At 39.8% G+C, this 20,721-nt stretch overlaps 1 protein-coding gene across 1 annotated transcript in view; it reads right to left on the bottom strand.

Annotated features, from left to right (window-relative positions):
- Positions 1-20,721, bottom strand: part of LOC101522123 (protocadherin Fat 3) — a 123,796-nt gene that overhangs the window by 80,827 nt on the left and 22,248 nt on the right. The window contains exons 4-6 of the mRNA XM_036493716.2: positions 15,840-16,115; positions 13,333-13,543; positions 3,960-8,033 (exon numbers count right to left, since the gene is read on the bottom strand). Of these exons, the coding sequence (XP_036349609.2) occupies positions 3,960-8,033; positions 13,333-13,543; positions 15,840-16,115 (4,561 nt within the window). The remainder of the gene's footprint in view (positions 1-3,959; positions 8,034-13,332; positions 13,544-15,839; positions 16,116-20,721) is intronic.

Raw genomic sequence — 20,721 nt, 5'->3', positions numbered from 1 at the left:
CTCAAAGACAGGTAGAGAGAAGTCACAAGTTCGAATGTTCCACAGTGCAATGGGGTGAGTGTTTCTCACATTAATGTATTCAATACTGCATAAATAACCAGATGACAGGCACTTGCAAGGCTCCAGATACAAAGAGAAGATAAATGAAAATGTAGTTGCTTGACTTAATTGATTTATGGGGTGTGTGTGTGTGTGTGTGTGTGTGTTGTGCTCCACAAAAACATACAAATAATGCATGCCAACAAAGTTTGTAAAAATAATTCTAAAAAGAAGGATTGGAAAAGTCTGGCAGCCAGACTTTTACCCAGTTAGACCTCTTATGCACAGTGCTGTAAAATAAACTTACTTTCAAAAGAAAAGAACATTTTCTGAAGGTATACAATAAAATGCCTTGAGATCCACCTCCCATATGAGGCCCGTGGGAGGTCACGTAGGTGCCCCTCCAACTGTATCATTTATGATACTAAGAAAAAAAAATAACCCTGATGTTCTGTTTGGTTCTTGGGCAACAAAGTATGGTATTTATATGCTTTGCTTGTGTGGAAAGTAAAACAGTAACCTTCCAAGAGAATAAAATCCACTTAGAGAAGCTGGAAATGATCCCTTGTTTGAGTCCCCTTAAGAACAATCAAATTCAAACTGTGAACAATCAATCGTTTTCTCAGGATGATACAATTGTCTTTCCACTTAGTCTCAAGAGAGGATGTAATACACTATAGCTCTTGTTACCAAGACAATTTCATTAGTTGTTGATTATGCAATCAAGGGAAGGCAGTCAGTTCTATTAAGCAATCTTTTAATGAAGTCTTTATCATACAGCTGCGTTCTTCTCATGAGGATTAGAGTTTGGGGAGAAAAGTTTATATGACAGGGGAAGACCCATTAGTATTAAATAGCCCTAATAAGGGGTCATTTAAGGAGCTATTGAAAGACAAGTACTGCAATTAGATGAGATTTAGCAGAGGGAAGCTGGTGAAAGAGGAAGGAAGAGAGGAGAGATGAAGTGGAACTGCTTCTTACGATGCAGAAACACTGACAGTGGTCCTAGCCATATTTCTTTTCCACATCATTAAACTTGGTGGAGACAAAAACCACTTAGCAAACAAGGGAGGAAACAGGAGGCAGTAAACAATTGTGACCTTCTTATCCCTAGGAGAGGATAATGTCCAGGAAAGACTGGACAAGACAACAACACGTCAGGAGACAAGCTTGACGCTCATCATCTTGTTCACACACACATTCAGCAAGTATCCGTTTGCCCCTCTGGACTGGGACTGTTACAAGGCAGCAGTGCTAGTCTCAGGGATAAAGCTGGTAGAGTATGCCTGCTCTCCCAGTTGAGTTCCTATTCTGTGAAATACTGATCATAGTCAAAATAGTTGGGGTGTCAGCAGGTTGCAGATGTTGTGGGCGCCTTGGGCTCCTTCTACCCAGGCAAACAGAAATATGCCCTATTCAATGATGATGGTAAAACGAAACTTTACTAAATCGGAAACCACCAGCTGATCTCCACTCAGGACTTAAGTGTTTTCTCTGTCTTGCCTCTGACAACACTCATGTGACCCGTAGGTGGAACACTGTACAACTTATAACTTATAACCAGCCACTTCACTGGATCACTGTTTGCCCATATAAAATCTTCAAACTTTGTGCCCAAGGTTATCTTTTAACATTAGAAACAAAAAGCAAGCAAAGCATACTGCATGTAGGCCGTTTCTTCATTAAAAGTGGAGCCTTCTTACCTTATAATGAATCTTACAACACAGAGGGCAGAAAGAGACCACCATGGTCCTACTGCAGAAGTTGAGAGGGGAGGAAGGTTTCTGAGTTTCAGGCTGAAATCTTGATTTTGAGACAAGGGGCTCCATCCAGGGACCTCTGGATTATGGGGCAATCATGGGATAAACAGAATGAAACTGGGGAGACAGTGCAGGAAAGGTGAGGGCAGTGGTTCTCAGCTGGGGACGACCAAGCCTTTCCCCCTCTCTAAGGCAGTTGTTAGTACCTGAAAGCAGTTTGGAATGCCACATTGGGGAGAGGGTGGTGCTGCAGGCTCCTGGAATCCAGTGGGTAGAGGGTTGGAACACAGCTGAATATTCTACCCATAGAACAGCCCCCACCACACAGGAATTATCCAGCCCCAAGTGTCAATCATGTGTGGCTGAGAAACCCTGCTGCAGGGAGGCTCGGGTGCACCCTGGGATATCACATTCCTCCACCACTGGCTAAGATTCAATTATGCTGCAGTTGAATATTATTTCAGCACACACAGATTTAACCTCTCTTATTAAATGCTTTCAGTGAAGGCAGGCCCACACCATTCTTTTGTTGCATAAAATGATTAATGGTCCTTTGTAAATTGGAGGCTGCACAGTCAAATTGTGTTACATCAAGAGCAAAAGTTAAATCTAATTAAAATCAGTTGGTGGTTGGCACCACTAATAGTAACAGTAGCTCTAAGCTACTCGGTGCTCATTACTTCGGTAAAGTCAATGGGATGGTCCTTTTACATCATCAATTGCGAATTCAGAGGCTGTCTATAAATAATTAAAGCCATTCAACAAGTCTTATATATGGGAAAGCATCCCTCAGAATGCCTAAGGCAGCTCTTTATTTTTTTAAACTAAACACAAATAAATCAAAGGGATGTTTCACTCATCTTTCTTTGTCTTACCAATATCTTCTGAGTTTTAATTGCAGAAATACCAAGGGGTCTTCAAAAAGTTGTCAACATCTTTTTGCACCAAAACAAACCTCTTTTAATTCCATTTTTTCCAAGAACTTTTAGAAGTTTGCTCATCTCTCTTAAGCGAGAAAGACTGTTGGTATCAGATGAAGTATAAAAAGCATAAAATATTTTAATAAAAATATCAAGAGGCAATTTCATGATGAAACTGGAGAATGGTGCTGAGCAATGCAGCAACCCCAAGCACCGCCACATCTGCTCCACTGTGGATCCGTTCTGCAGTGATTAATTAACTTTTCTACTAACATACTTAAGCAGATTCTGGGTCCTAAGGGCATTCTAATTAATTCATTTTTCACTCTGAATAATGTGGTGTTTCTAAAGGGAAATCCACCTGACTACAAGTATTGATGGATTCTTTAAAATCTTTCGGCATTTTGCTTATGTTTTGCCTCTGAATATGACAATATAAAAATATTAGCTTAAATAGTTTCCCACCCCCCTCCATCAAATGGCAATACTGTTTCTCAGACCACCATCCCTGTCCTGTTTAAGGTCAGAAAATGACATCTGATCAGTGACAAGATTTTTACCCCGTTGTGAAGTCCCTTGACCCTCTCAGAAATTGGACTTTTAATGTACTCTCCGTGAACACATTTGTCCATCTGGGCTTTTCCATTGAACTGCTACTTACTATTTGAAAAACTACAAAGAAATTTAAGAAAGTTTACTTGTCAGAACATGTGGCTTGATTTGGAACAATAATTTAGAAGTTTTAAATAAGAGGTCAAACTGTGACCTGTAAAGTGTTATGTATGTGCATGTGTGTTTTCATGACCAAGAGAAGCTTGTATGGAAGGCTTATTGTATCAATAGATTATATTTCTTAGCACTCCTCCCCAGCAAAAAAGGAAATAGGAATATATTTTAAAAATATCTCTCTACCACTAATAACTGTTATTCGAATTTTTTCAACTGTAATACGTGGCTAGACTCTTCTTTAAAATGATAGGAGGGATATAAGGAAGGGTTGCCAGTGTGGTAATATGTTGCAGGTAAACCAATAAATTTCAGACTAATGCTTAGCCACCAAGAGCCAATCACAGGAACCCAAATTTACTCAAGAAATCTGTCATTCCACCCATGCAATGCTTTATTACTCCCTATTCCTCATTGCATCTTCAATCTTCTTTCCCACTTTTACCCTCTACCGCCATCCATCATTCTCTAGAAAACAAAGCCCATAGTGAATCTCATGGCTATAGAGACTTACCTGTAATATGGTAGCTCACTTGCCGATTCATGTCAGATGTGTCTCTGTCCCAGGTGCTGAGGACGGCTACCACCTCGCCTGGCGGGTCACTCTCCTTCACAGTGCCTCGGTACACCTCGTGTGCAAAGACTGGTGCATTGTCATTTATATCTGTCACCTTTACAGAGACTAAAGCCGAGGAAGAAAGAGAGAATGCCTCTCCAAGGTCAGAGGCCACCACAGAGAAGGCAAACGTGGGATCTGTCTCATGGTCCAGGTCCTTCAAGGTACTGATCCAACCGGTATTGCTGTCAATACTGAATGCTTCCATTACCTTTTCAGGCTGGGAATCCGAATGCAGAGAGTAGGTCACCTGCCCATTGGCTCCCCAGTCCATATCAATAGCTTTCACCTGTGTGAGTTTGGTGCCAACTGGCATTCCTTCCATTATGATGGTCTCATAGTTTGAAGTTTCAAAGACTGGCTTGTTGTCATTTAAATCCAGTATCTTAATATCTACATCCACGGTGAACACGATGTCTACCTTATCCAGGGGTATTGTGGCCGCTACTTTAAACTGGAAAACTGGGCTGCTTTCATGGTCAAGGCGCTTGTCAAGCTTGATAATGCCCGTTTCCTGTTCTATGATGAAAACACCACCTTTGTTATTTTCTGGCCGTTCCCCATTAACTGTGCTGAACTGGACATTCTGATTGGGCAAAATTCTCAGGGCATCAACTGTACTTCCAATGGCTGTATCTTCAGCAACAGTGAAGGAATACTGAGACTGAGTGAATGATGGCAAGAGTATTTCAGGGGGTAAGACGTGGATATAGACAGGAATGAGGGAGTGCTTTATTGGAATGCCGCCATCTACGGCTTTGACAAAGAATGACAACACTGTATTTTTCAGCTGGTTAAAATTGCCTTTTGTAACCATCCATCCATTGTCAGGATCAATTTCTAGGAGGTCAGCCACAGAGACCGAGGCCTCACTATAGAGGGAATATGTAATCCTTGAATTTACTCCATCATCTGGATCCACAGCTTGAACCTGAGTGACCAAGTGGCCCCTTCCAACATCTGCCCTGACACTGGCTCTATATTCTACTGTTATGAATTGAGGAGCATTGTCATTTTCATCCACAACAATCACCCTCACAGTGCAGAAAGTTGTTCTCCCTCCACCATCAAGGGCCCTCAAAAAAATAGTAATATCCCCTTCCAAAGGGTTTTCTCGGTCTAGTCTTTCTGTTGTGATTACTTGCCCATTGCTGTCAATGAGAAACCGATCCTTGGCAAAGTCATTGATGATGGAGTAACTGATCTGCCCGTATGTCCCTGGATCCCCATCTGTGGCTCGAACGTGAATTACCTTTGTTCCAGCAGCTGCGTTTTCTCTCACCTCTGCTACGTATGTACTTTGTGAAAAGGCAGGACTGTACAAGTTAGCCCCAAGCACCCTGATGTGCACCTGTGCAGTACTGGTGAAGAGCCCATCAGAGACAGAGACATTGAGACTGTACAGAGGCTCCATCCGCTGTTTCCTGTGGTTGGACAGTGTGATGATTCCACTCTTGCTGTCCATCAAAAAGCTTGTCCGGTCATTCCCAGATAAGATGCTATAATCCAATCGGTCAATGTCAGAACTGTCTGCATCAGAGGCTTGAACACAGGTTACAAAATGGCCCCGGGGAGCTAACTCACTTACATATGATTCATATATGAGTTGATTAAAAACTGGAGGATTGTCATTTATGTCAGAAATGTAGATATGAACCAGAACCTCACTGGTCAGTGATGGGAAACCATTATCTGTCGCTTTGACTTTCAATGTGCAATGCTGTACCAGCTCATGGTCCAGCATGCGTGCTGTCAGGATTAAGCCACTTGCACTGTCTATGTGAAAATAATCTGTGCTGTTGTAGGTATCCTGAACAATCTGATAATGTACCATCTTATTGTTTTCTGAGTCTGCATCAGTGGATACAACTTGTAGAACAGGTGTGCCAATTAGAGATGCTTCAGATAAAGTTGTATTGTATATGGGCTGGTCAAAAACAGGGGGGTTGTCATTTACATCATTAACTAGCAAGTCTACAGTGACTTCAGCCCTGGCACCGGTCAAGGCATCACTGGCTCTTATAGTTAACTTGTAAGCAGGTGTAACCTCATAATCCAAAGGGCTAATAACTTTCAGGACCCCAGTGTCAAAGTCAATGTTAAATTGCTTCAGAGGATCTCCGTCAATGATGATATATATGATGCCTTGACCTTCCGGACTGGTGGCATTAATGCTTAGAATGGGGGTGTCCATTGTGACATCTTCATTTATGGACGCTGTATAAAATGGCTTATCAAACACAGGCATTGCTTTGTTGACAATAGTGATGGGAAGTTCCACAGATGTGGACAGAGAAGGCTTGCCACCATCTTTGGCTAGGATGGTGACTCCATATTCAATGTTAGACAAGTCAGAGTTGAATGCTTCTTTTAAAACAACATTCCCTGAAACAGGATTAATTTCAAAGTGGCCGTAGTCATCCTGCAGGACATAGGTCACTTCTCCATTGGCACCTTTATCTTTGTCAATGGCTGTCACTCGGTAAATCAGAGTCCCTGGCTCAGCATCCACCTGCACAGCAGCATAGTAAGGGAGGCCCACAAAAACTGGAGAATTGTCATTTATGTCTTCAATGTTAACCCTGACCACCACTCTGGCCACACGCAGATGGTCCAGCTCACGGCTGGCTTCCACCACCAACTCATACAGTTCTTGTTCCTCACGGTCAAAGGGGACTCCAGTAGTTTGAATGACTCCTGAGGTAGATTTTATCTTGAACTTATTTCCTGGGTTTAAGATGCTATATTTTAAGGGCTCATTAAGGCGATTTCCAACTGCATTGACAATAGCAACTTTGGTTATATTAGTGTTGTTCTCTGAGATTGAGGTGGAATAAAAGCTTTGTGTAAATTGGAGACCACTGTCCATGGCTTCTTTTACCATTATATTCACCATGCATGTACTATAGAACTTTCCATCAGAAACTTTAACTATCAAAACATAGTGATCTTTGGAGAGATTATTGTTTTTTATGGTGAGCACTCCACTACTTGAGTCAATTAAAAAGTGATCAAGGCTGCCCTCCATTAGGCTGTATATCAGTTCAGGGGGCACCTCAGAGTCAGGGTCTGTGGCACTAACCTTCAGAACCTCCACTCCAACATAGGTAGGGAGAAGTAAGACAGTCTCAAACACAGCCTGGGTAAATACAGGTGGATTATCATTCACATCCGTCACCTCGATGTTGACTTCAACAGGACTCTCTGCAGTCAACTGGGGGCTACCACTATCTCTCACATGCACATGAAAATGAAAATGGGAGATGGTTTCGTGATCCAGGTTGGCAATTGTTCTGATTGCACCTGTACTGGAGTCCACCGTGAAAAACTTCTTGGCTGTGGATTCCACAATCTGATAAACGAGCAAAGCATTCCGGTTACTGTCAGCATCAGTAGCTCGGATCACCAGTGGGCTGTTATCCAGGCTCCTGACAATGCTATTGACAGGGGCAGCCTCACTTAGACTGCCTGAGTATTCAGAAAAGAGAAACACCGGGGAGTTATCATTTTCATCAACAATCTGGATACTGACTGTGGCATTGGAAGCCATTCCCGCCATGTTGGTGGCTTGAATGATGAGTTGGTAAGAGGAAGTGTGCTCGTAATCTGGAGCCCTCTGAGTGGTGATGACTCCAGAATATGGATTTATGGTAAAGATCCCATCAGTGTTTCCATCTTTGACTTCATAAACGAGGGTAGATTGACTGATGGCAGAGATTAGGATGACTGATGTTCCAATATCAACATTTTCATTTACTTCAGCTTGGTAGTCTTTGTGAGTAAATTTGGGGTGAGAGTTATCAGATATCGTGACAGAAATACGCACAATTGCAGTGGCAGACATTGGCGGGGAGCCTTGGTCTGTGACTTTGACTGACAGAACAAATTGGCCTGTGGTTGTCATGTCTGGTTCTTTGGAAACAGTGATGATGCCCAGAACTGGTTCAATCTTAAACGTGTTCCCAGTGTTCCCTAAAATATAGAAATCATCAGGAAATAAGTTACAAGTGGATCATTAAATCCTTTCTGATATTCAGCTGTCATGTAAAAGTACTTCAATGTGGCAAGTAGAAAGCAATGGTTTGTATGAATTCCATGTCTTTCTAAGGGGGGTAGAAAAAAGAAAGTTCTCTTCAAGGTTATTAAAAAGTCACTGAAATGAGTTTTTTAGTAAAATAGTCAGTCCCAGTTCAGTAGCTTTTAATTCTAGGTCATGAAGAGCATCACTGTATACAGTAGAAATGGGAAATAAGAGAGATTTTAGGAAGGACTTCTCTGCTAAGAATATGGAGTCCTTCCTTAGTGACTGGGCAGGCACTAGCACTGTCACTTGTGAAAAAAAAGTTTGTAGCTAAATCAATTTCATGTTAATATAAGGAACATTGTAGGACTAGTTTCAGGATATTATAATGTAAACATTTTTTCAGAATTCAATGACTTGGTTTAGTATAAAGAAAGTTGTCAAAGAATTGGAACTTATATAAAATAGTGGGTATCTAATCTTCTGATTTGATAGTGAAAAATCAAGGACTTATAAAATAGCTTATTGTTTGCTTCAGTTTTATTTACTGCTGTGTTTTAGACTCACTTTTTTTTCCACCGCAGCATCACTGGTCTTTTCTTTAACTCTTCTGTCAAGCCCCACAGGGCACGGAACAGCTCCTTCTCATACATTACTGATTGTGCTGAATAAAGGCTTCCATATCTGAACACAGTGCTTTCCAGGAACGGGGCTTTCTTACTGTGGCAGACCATGCGACTTGATGCTACCACAACTGCAGGGGGACTATCAGCCTTAGCCAATTACCAGTTCTTGTTTCTGATTACCCTAAAAGAAGGCTTCACCTCATGGAAATAATACTACCTTGCCCTACTAAAACGGACTTCTTCCAAAACACTGCTTTGGTGAAGGAATTTCGACCAGATCTGGAGAATTCTTCCCAAGGCACTGCTTGGTATTCTGTGACCAATTTTTCTGCTTATCCTTGTATTCTTCACTCCTATCTTTCACCTATGTTCCTGTACACACATAGGCAAAAAAGTAAATCTAAAATATGTAAGGCAGTTCATCCAATGTGTCACTATCCTATTCATTAACTATTCAAGATGTGTCTGGTAAAGGAGGAAACTATTGCTAATTGGAAACACCATTCGAAGAACTTGAAGTGAGCCCAGTATGATGGCTTAGTGGCTAATCCTTGCATGGCATGCACCGAGATCCCCTATGGGTGCTGGTTGGTGTCTTTGCTGCACCACTTCCCCATCCAGCTGCCCGTTTGTAGCCTGGGAAAGCAGTAGAGAATGGCCCTAAGCCTTGGGTCCCTGCATCCATGAGGGAGATCTGGAAGAAGCTCCTGGCTTCTGGCTTGAGAATGGCTCATCCCTGATCATTGAGACCTCTTGGGAAGTTAACCAGCAGACAGATCTTTCTCTGTCTCTCCTTCTCTCTGTAAAATCTGCCTTTCCAATAACAATAAATTAAACAAACAAACTCAACTTGAAGCACAATCCTAAAGAAATGGAGTGCTAGAGCTCACATGAATATATGTGACATGGGAAGAGCTGTGGGCCATGCCTGTATAGTGGCCTGGAGCTCCGAAGCATACAGAGGGTGCAAATCTAGGACTGGTGTGGGCCGGGAGGGGCGGAAAGTGAAATTGTAGAGAATGGAGAATATGAAACTGGAAGAATGCAAAGAAGGTTGGTTCTGCCTCAAAAGTGCTGGACAATACAAACGGCATCATTTCCCAAATTACTCTGAGTCATTTATCAGGTTTCTTGAAATTTCTCTATGAACATGTTGGCCTTTTCATTCAAATTTTTTCATATTAAATGTTAAAGGCCTTTGTTATTCAACTTTTCTTGGATTTTTCCTTCTTTTTGAGCCATGAAGCATGACAGACAGACCATTTCAATGTCAGGCTTACTGAGATAGGTCCCAGGATTCAGAGGACAGTTACATTATGTATTTACTGAAATACACAGAATTTGTGGCTGCGCAGATATACCTATGGTGTGAATAAAGTTTTCCATGTCTGAAATGGAACATGAAAATGGTCATGTTCACATAAAATCTATTTCAATAAGATCTTGTTTATTTTTAAGGAGGAATCATATCTAATCAAGAGGTCAATTTGGGAGCTGGCATGATGACTCAATAGGCTAACTGTATGCTTTGCAGTGCTGGCATCCCACATGGGCACCAGTTCTAGTACTGCCTGCTCCATTTCCTACCCAGCTCCCTGCTTGTGGCCTGAGAAAGCAGCAGAGTCATTGGTCCCCCACATTCTCATAGGAGACCCCAAAAAGCTCCTGGCTTCTGAATTCACATTAGCTCAGCTCTAGTCACTGTGGCCATTTGTGGAATGAACCAGCATATGGAAGCCCTCCCTCTCTGTATCTTTCCTTCTCTTTGTAAGTTTGTCTTTCAAATAAAAATGAAAGAATCTTAAAAAAAAAAGTCAATTTGATTCCAGTCCTAAAATGTGAACAGTAAACAATGCTAACTTTAATGTTAGCTTGATTTTTTTTTTACTTTATCACCCAACCACGACCTTTTTGTGACTACAATAGTTAATGATCCTATGAGTAAAATTCCAAGTACTTAATAGATACTAGGAATTGAATATGGGAGAAACGTTTGATTTCTAGACCTTTCAAAGAGTAATTGCTTCCTCTGAGCAAAGGTCAACCTTCCAATAATGGCACCACATTGTGAACCTGTCTGAAGGATGCTGTGAGTGCTAAGTCTTCCTGTGTTCACTGATGATGGTATCCCACTGTGAAGTTTATACACAAGTTCTCCCTCATCACTTTAAGCCCAGTGTATCTCTCTGCATCTTGCAAGATGCATTACGGTGAGCATGCATAGGGTAACTCTTGACCTCAAGTGGAATTTGACAACCCTATAATCCCATGTTTGCTGACCTGTTGTTACCCACTTGTAGAACTCAATGTTCATCTGTTAGTGCCAAAGCGTGCTTTTGGCTTCTTCACGTCTTCATAATAACCCACTTTTTAAGGTTCTACTCCGAGTCTTCTGGAAGTTGAGCAAAAGGTTTATTATCTATCTGCTATAAAGGGCACTGACTAGCAAATGATTGTGTTGAAAGACTGACCAGAAGGTTAGAGCTATGGTTTTTTTTTAAACAATCTCTGTCTGTATGGATTTAAGAATTCAAAATTCCTGCTTCCTAACTCAACTTTGACTCCCGATCTCTCTTGTCCTGGACTATCTAATGATCATTGTTGGCACCAAACACAAACCCCAACTGAATGCTAGGCTTGATGCTGTGCACTCAAATTCCCCCTAACTTGTAAGTCAAAATAAAGCTTCAGCATCACTTTAAAGGCCAGGCAGCACAGACAAAATGTATAAACCACCAGTAAACAGAGTATAAATTTCTGTATCTAAGGTCTGTGAGAGATGGTTAATGTAAAACTCCTCACAAACTACTTGTTATTTGGTTCAAAACACTGAAGCATCAGGGATCTCTTTTCCTTCATCCTCTGGGAAGAAACCTGCTTGGGCTGGGTCAGCCCAGAGTCAGTATTGGGATATTTTTCTGTGATGGTGTCTGCTGGCTGCTTGAGGTTATTGTACAAGTTATAATTTTTGCTAGCTTTGTAACACATGCAATGCCTCTTTTTAAAAATTAAATCAATCACTCCTGTGGTTTTCCATGAATTTTTCTATATATGAGATGCTTTAAGGAAATAGCTTCTCTTTCGTTTCATAATTTGTTAGTGAATTTTTTTCAACTGCATGGTAAGTTAAATTATTATTTGAAAATGTCCAAACTGATTTACAAATTTTCTAGTCATCTAAGAAAATTGAAAATAATCGCTTAGTGACAAACATTAAAATAAAGCAGATGCATGGACAAATGTTCAGAAAATAAGCAGAAATAAAACCTTATATTTAAATGGTTGCTATTACATGAGACAATGTGTATATGTAAGTCAATATAAAGAAAAGAAAAGAAAAATCCAAAGAAAGATTTTGATTTGTTGAGTTGGATGACATTTTCTGTGATGTTATTTAAACATTGAATTTGGGGAGAAACCTTCCTTCTATTATTTCGGGAACCAAGAAGCAAGGATTATATAATGAAATTATAAACAGGTCCTGTGTTAAATAAGAGACGTAAAATAGAATTTCTGAGGATTGCTCATGGTGAAAAGATAGCCCAGAGACATCTAGCCTAAGTAAGCTCTCTGCAGCATCTGGCTGTGACAGGCCAGCATCTTTCTTTTTTAAGTAAAGTGGTACCAACAGTTTTAATCATTACACATAGAATTTTTTAGAAGGTTGTTGCCTTTTGTCTTCTAAAATTTCCATTCCAAAACTGCCATCCTAGCATTCTTATTTTAATTCAAGTACTCACAAAATGCTCCACATTTACATGAAAGGAATGAGCCTTTCCATTGCTGACTTGAAAGGAGAGTGCACTTGGCATTAAGTGCCAACATTATGACAGACATAATGTTGCAGAACATTTTGGAAATATGTGGCTTGAACACCCAAAAGAGACAGGACAGGGGAAGGAGAACCGAGCAGACAAAGGGTATTTGTCATTTTTAGGATCACAGTATTTTTTGCTGCATTTTTTCCATCATGAATGTTTTCTGGCTATTGATCTTCAAACCATGAAATAAAATTTTGTCTTGTGGATGATAAAATAGATTTTCTAAAAATCTCAAGTTTAGCAAAATGAGAGCCTGTATTTACTTGTCAGGTTAAACTAGCAGTTCAGACACCATATCTACCAAGGACTTTATCTTTCACACTCACACTGCCTCCCTTGAAGTTAATTTGTAGGGACTTGGAGGGCACAAGAATTTCTCAAGTTCTCACTCCATTCACTGAGGAGTAAGCAAAGACACACAAAACTCAATTCACAGAAGAGCCCCGCAGTCCCCAGGCAATGGGAGGCTTTGATTATTTTATTCTGACGCCATGATTTATTGACCCATGCATAAAAACCACTGAAATTACTACATTTTTTTTCTCTTCTCCATGCCAGCAACATCTGAGATTGAACACAACAAAGGAAGCCCTTTCCTTGCTGTTATGGATGGAACACGCCTTAGCGAAACGCCAAGCAATTATATACTATCTATTATCACACAAATAGGGAAGTTACTTGGCCGAAAACTTCATTTGGAGATTTTCCAGTGGTAACAATATGAATTTCACAAGGCGATAAAAGCTACTTTAGGTCGAATGCCATGCATGAAACTGAAATCTGTACAGTGCAACAGCTCTCACCTGATTCTATGGTATATATGAGTTCTGCATTTTCCCCTTTGTCTTTGTCCAGAGCGGTCACTTGCAGAACAGCTGATCCCAGAGCAGCAGATTCAAACACAGATGCTTCATACAGTGGGTTGGTAAAATAAGGACTGTGATCATTAGCATCTTCCACGTTCACAATGACTCGAGCCAAGTTTCTTCGATAAGGAAATTCCTGATCTCTGACCTTTAGGCAAAATAGAAGCAGTAGTAGACCACATTCTTGAACTGAAAAGAACTCCCATGGCTGTGTCTGTGGCCAAAATAATATGAGCCGATGCACAGCAAGTGCATTATCCAGTCACAGGCACATTATACATTACTCAGGAAATGTATTTTTCAAGGCAGAAAACAGGCAGGTGAGCCAACTAAGCAGGAACAACATACTTTCAACTGCTCGGCTTCATGCCTAGCCCATTGTCTAGGTGCAGTCTATAACTGAAAATAGCATTGCTCTCGAAAACACACTTCACTCTGGCTTCCCTTGCACACTCATTCACCTTATTAGTCTGCATATAGCTGTGAATGCAATGGTAGGTGGAAGCAATTCTAAAGTAGAAACCAAAAGTGGAACTAGCTAAAGCGATGCTGGCATTGTCTATCACTTTCTCCAATAAGCATTTACTGTCAATGATTTTTGGTGAAATCTCCAGCTTGACTCCTTTGTCAGTATTTAGTTTTGAATCAGATACATCTGCTGCCCTCAAGAAGCTTAGTGTGAGGAATACAAACAAGTAAATAGACATGTGTAACACAGGGTAAGTACCATTATACACTAACTGTCTTCAAGGTGTGTGATAAGAACAACTCACACTAATATTCAGCTTCCAGAGAACAAAGACCAAGCAGAGGTAGTTAAATGACGATAGTGGTGATGGCATTTTTATCCAAGAACAGCCAATATATTTAAAGGCAAATTTGAACACTGGGAAGAATCAAATCATACTCCTAATTTCTGATATTGAGACTCTCCATTTGATCTTATTGAACTAGCTCATCTGACAACTTTAAAAGTTTCAATTTGCAAACAGCAGAAACTGATAAGCAATCAATTCAATCTAGTACTAATGAAATGGTTCCTTTTGCTTTGTTCAGCTTTAAGCTATGTAACTTTAAAGATTGGAAGAAATTAGGGAATAAACCCAGAAGAGACATCAAAGAAAAATGTGTCCTGAGAAACAGTATGTAGAAGGATGAGCAAAATGATTCAAATGGATTAGCTTGAAGACAGCCAAAAGTTGTCGGCTACAAATATTCACTTATATAAATGATTAATAGTGGAAGGTGGCCAAACAGATTATGTTAAAGGAAGAAGGAAAGGAAATGACTAGAAAAACAGTGAGAATGAAGTTAACATGAGCACGAGGGCTGAACCCTGGAAGAGAACATACACAAAATGTGTTTCTCTGAATGTAGACTGGCTTGCCACCCTCAGGGTCTATGCTTTATTGGGGGAACATTGAAATCCAGGCAGTTCTGGTTGAATGTATTTTCGGTACTCAGTGGCTCAGAATGGTGCTTGGGATACAGAAGGTACTTGAGAAATAGCTATTCACTGAAGAATGAATGAAGGGCCAAAGGATGTAAGAATGACTCACAAAAGGTATCTGTCACATCTCCCTGGTCCCTCGTTCATTCATTCAGTGAACAGCTATTCCTCAAGTACCTATTATATACCAAGCACTTACTTGAGAATCTGCAGAGTTTTAGTGAATTATAAAGCTAATCAGTTTACAAGATTAAGTCTCTGTTATCTTGATTAGCATTAAGAACTGCTGTAGTGGCTCTTACAGGTAGTGGCTGCGTAATTTCCATGGAGTTACTGGGTGGTTAAAGGGACCTGTTGCAGTTCCTAAATTAACCAAGGATGTTTCTTATTAATCTCTATCTTCCAAATATGTGAACAAGGAAAATTTTAAAAGCAGAGCAACTTCTCCTACATTCTTTGGATGCCATGTGGCAATAAATTTGGAGTTAACACCACGCAGGCTTGGGTGTGTCCTGAGACCTCATTTCTGTGCCAGTAATCACTGCTGGATTCAATGCTAGTGAAAGTAATAAGCTGATCTCTAAATGCTTCCACAGACTGAGCATTGCATATGCTGAGAAAATGATTACCCTTATGATTAACTTCTCAAGGAATTTCTTTTAAGCTTCTCCTCAAAATTTTCTGGATGCATGCTAATATCAGTACCTGAAACCTGACCTGATCTCTCCTCTCAAGCCAGTCTCTCAATAGCATTTACCAAGAAGCCTCTGTCTTCAGAACTTGCTTAATTTTTCAGTTTGGCAACCAGTCACCCCTTAACAACATTAATTTTTCATTGTCTTGGAAAAAAGCAAAACATTAAACGCAACCTAACTGTAAAAAATCAAATTTACTACCAATTAGAAAAGGCTATGAATCCTACTTCTGAGGATCAAGGTTTGTGACTTAGGGATAAGTGGCAGTATCATAAAGTAAATGATCAGTTTCATCCTACCATGATGTTGAGGATGTGCTTGTCTTGGGCCTCATGGTCCAGTCTCTCGGCAGTGTACAGCACACCAGTGCTAGGGTCAATGCGGAATTTTCTCATGCTGATGGAGTCGATGCTACTGTGGACAGTGTAGCTCAGCTTGTGCTTCTCATCTCTATCTGTGGCTTCAATCTGCAATATCTCTGTATCTGGTAGCACATCTTCTGAAATTGTTACATCGTAATGTGGCTGAGAGAATTCTGGGCCATTATCATTATTATCCAGCACTTTGATAAATACCTGTATTTAAAAGAAGACGAGAGTGATGACCAGTGCCAACTCACACATTGCTAATAAAAGCATCTGACTCCCTCTCTATCTTTTGATCTTAGTTTCAAGAAGCTCTCTCAACACATAGGAAACTCTCTTCAAAAACATCTGTGATTAGAGGCTGACGATAAACCAGTAGTTCACTTTAGTAGGAAAATAAACTATAAGGTGATCAATATTCTCACTATTAATAGAAATAGCATAAGGCCATAAATCCATGACATTATTTGAGGCACAAGAGGAATGTTCACACTGTGACCTTAGTTTGCTAAGCTCTTATCATCTTAAGTTCCTATTACGTGTGGAACAGAGTGAGCAACAAAGAGGAGTCAGAAAAGGGAGGAATGAACAGAGATGCATTCAGAGCAGTCAGGGCTCCTCAACGGCCACGTCTACACACTGAGGCTGACCTGCTGTGGGAGGGGTCTAGCACAGGACATGGAATGAAAAGCAACTAAAAGTTTCAAAATTATTTTTTCATAAAACCTTTTGTTATAAAAAACTTTCAGATAATGTTTTAATGCCCACATATTCATTACTCAGCTGTAACAATTACCAATACACTGTATATCCGTCTCCTCTTATTTGTATTCCTCACTCATCTCTACTTGCTCTCCATAATATTTTGTAGCAAATTATCAGCCACCATTCAATATCAGCATGTATCTCTAAAGCATAGGAATCATTAACATATCCAGTATCATTACTGTACCTAAACAGATAAAATTCCCTAATATATCAAATGTTCAACTGATGTTTATACTTCACTAAGAGTTGTAATACATTTTATTGTTTACATATACATATACATGTGTGCATGTGTACACATATAATAGTTCTAATCAAGACATGCAAACAATACCCTAATACTGTCTTTGGTTGATATGTCTTTTGAGCATAGATCATAGAGTCTTTCATTCTATGCTTGTGCAATTTATTATGCTGTTACGATTGGTGTTGACAAAACGTCTCTTTTTCTCCTGAGTTCCTAGTCTGAATTTTCTCATGGCAACTCTATGGTCTCCACATTTCTGTCTCTTTCCCTTGTACCTCTTATAAATTTGTAGTTTAAGAAACTTAATGAAATTCGGAATCAATTCCAATTTCTTCTTTTTCATTTGGATGAAAGTTGTTCATGATTATTATGTTCAACTTACTGCTAGAAACATGTGTTATCTGTTTTTCTCCTTTCTCCTGTATTGTTATTAGCATTGATGACCATTACATATAAAAGATTTTAAAAGCCCAGATGGTAATGTCCTAATTATATGACTCCTTCCTCAATTCATTGCTGGAATAGTTCTACCAAAACAAATCTTCTAACAACTTCATTATTCCTAAGTATACTTCCTGAAAGAAAGACAGGATAAGTCCTTAATTCTTTCTCTTCACCATTTTTTTTTACAATAATGAGTGCATCTCTTGTTCTTCCCAAGGTGACCAACAATGCATTATAATGAACTCGTTAACTTGATTGTATCTAATACGTGTTATCTGTTATAGCTATGTGACGCACAAGCAGCCCTTCTTTGCCCAGTGAGATTCTTCAGGTTAGCTGGTTTCAGGATCTTCTGAAACAATGCTACTGCTGTTCAACAGATTTCTTGATTTCTGGTAGTACTACTGGTAATTTTCCCAGGGTCGTGTTGCATATGTACATCCAAATACTGAATTATGCATTTCTACAAGTTTTTTTTTTTAAGTTACAAATGGTATTTAAAGACCAACACCTAGTACTAGGAATGCTCCTTGCAACTTGATTGGATTTTTAATAAGTAAATGTCTCGTTAAATCTTACTGCTACTTCCAAGTCAAAATAGATCAGGTGTTTTTCCTTTTTTTTTTTTTACCTCTCGTTCTTGCGTTTACATATGTATCTCCCTTTCCCATGCTAACACTTCTCATATTCAAAGACATCATAATAATTATTTATGGCTTTTTCTCCTTCTTGAGTTTTATCATTTTGCATTCCCATAGCAATATACAAGAATAATCATCTTACAGCCATAACAACAGTGTTTATTATGATTTTTGGAAATTTTTACCCATTTGATAGAAGAATGGCATCTTAGTATAGTTTTTTTTTTTTAAACTCTGAATGGCTTTTTTTTTAAGACTTATTTATTTTTATTACAAAGTCAGATATACGGAGAGGAAGAGAGACAGAGAGGAAGATCTTCTGTCCGATGATTCACTCCCCAAGTGAATGCTATGGCCGATGCTGTGCAGATCCGAAGCCAGGACCAGGAACCTCTTTCCGGGTCTCCCACATGGGTGCAGGGTCCCAGTACTCTGGGCCGTCCTCCACTGCTTTCCCAGGCCACAAGCAGGGAGCTGGATGGGAAGTGGGGCCACCGGGACTAGAACCGGCGCCCATATGGGATCCCAGGCGCATCCAAGGCGAGGACTTCAGCTGCTAGGCCACGCTGCCGGCCTCTTACATTTTGCATTTATCTTGCCATCAATGAGGCTGAGTATATTCATATATTTAAGATCCATTTGCATCTCTTTTTCTGTTATACTATTTATATCAGCTTATTCTTCTACAAATTAGATAATATTATGCTTCATTTTTGGAAGCTTGGTGATATAAATTGCAAATATACTTTCAAGTTTATCATAAATTACTTTAAATTTACTTTGCATAGTGATATTTTCATCATGCAAAAGTGAGTACATAATTATGTTCCTTTAGCATTTGTCAATGTTAGAGTTTCAAACATCTTCTATACTTCCAAATTATATAAAAACACATCCATGTTAATTTATTTTTATTTAGAGAAAGAGTAAAAGAGAAACGGCAGGAGTATGCTCCAGGCTGTTGGCTTATTATCTAAACAGCTATGGCTGTTGCTGACTGAATGTCCTCCAGTTCTCCCTCAAGGGTGGCACAAACCCGGGTACTTGAGCCATCACGTGCTGTCTCACAGCGTGTGAAGTGGCAGAGAGCTAGAAGTGGAAGCACTTGCAAGATTCAAACCCAGAAACTCTGATACGGACACAGGCACCACAAGCAGTGCCTTTGCTGCTGGTGCCAAGAGCCCCATGACCATTTCTTAAAAAAAATAGCATTTGAATGTTGCCTTTCTTTCATTTATTCCTCTAGTTCTTTTGGAGTTTATCCTAATATATTACTGGGAGGGGGGGGTCCCAATTTTAGTCTCCATTTAAACCAATGCTGTTTTTAGAATAATAGGACTTTCAAGCCTGGTGCAATAGCCTAGCAGCTAAATCCTTGCCTTGTATCCACTGGGATACCATATGGGCAGTGGTTCTTGACAGTGTTGCTCCACTTCCCATCCAGCTCCCTGCTTGTGGCCTAGGGAAGCAGTAGAGGTTGGCCCTAAGCCTTGGGTCCCTGCACCCATGTGGGAGACCTGGAAGAAGCTCCTGGCTTCAACAGCTCAGCTCTGGCCGTTGTGGCCGCTTGAGGAGTGAATCAGCCAACAGAAGATCTTTCTCTTTGTATCTCTTCTCTATGTATCTGCCTTTCCAATAAACAGATAAAAACAAATCTTTAAAGACAAAAAACAAAAAAAAATGACTGTTTACTGAGTTGAAGAGCCACTTCCATTGCATACTAAAGTACACAAGCAATTAATTTCTGAATTTTATAACCTATTCCATAAGCTCACCTATCTTTTCACATATCAGTATCAAAATGTTTTAATGGCGAATGCTTTAAGGTATATTTAGGCCCACTTTTGCTCTTCAGGATTCTTTCCAGATAAATAATCAAACTGTATAATCTCTGGTAGAAATTTGATAAGGGATTATGCTTCAAGTAGTAGGAGAACTGATTTATTAAAAAAGTAACCTTCCTAAAAATAAAAGTAAATAAATCTTTAGTCTTTAAAAAGCAGCCTTCTAATTCAAAAACTTCAAAAATTTTTTGTTCAATGGGCCTGGAGGCGTGGCCTAGCGGCTAAAGTCCTCGCCTTGAACACGTGGGGATCCCATATGGACACCGGTTCTAATCCCGGCAGCTCCACTTCCCAACAGAAGATCTTCCTCTCTGTCTCTCCTCCTCTCTGTATATCTGACTTTGTAATAAAATAAATAAATCTTAAAAAAATTTTTGTTCAAATCTGTTGTGTGGTTTTGAGGTATTTTAGCTTCCCTCAGTAGGTTTTGAACACATTCTAAGTTTATGCAAGTGCAATATGGGATTTTTTTCCCCAATAAATATTTTTGCTATTTTTGACTATGTGTCAGTGGATGCTCATAAGCAGTTAATCAATTCTGTTATAATCTACAGTATTTTTCCTGCAATCTTTCAAGAATATCAGGTTATCACTGAAAATCATGTGATTGAAAATCATCGAAATGGAGGTAGCTTTAGTTTTGTTCATATTTTTAAAAAAGATTTATTTATTTATATCATTGGAAAGGCAGATGTACAAAGGGGTTATAGAAAGATCTTCTGTCCACTGGTTCCTTCCCCAAGTGACCACAATAGCTGAAGTCAGAACCCAGGAGCTTCTTCCAAGACTCCCACACGAGTGCAGAGACCCAAGGCTTTTGGCCATCCTTGACTGCTTTCCCAGGCCACAAGCAGGGAGCTGGATGGGAAGTG

This window comes from Ochotona princeps, chromosome 4 (assembly GCF_030435755.1).
Source record: "Ochotona princeps isolate mOchPri1 chromosome 4, mOchPri1.hap1, whole genome shotgun sequence".
Lineage (NCBI taxonomy): Eukaryota > Metazoa > Chordata > Mammalia > Lagomorpha > Ochotonidae > Ochotona > Ochotona princeps.
Note: the sequence above shows the minus strand (reverse complement) of the source record. Positions and strands in the feature narration are given on the sequence as shown.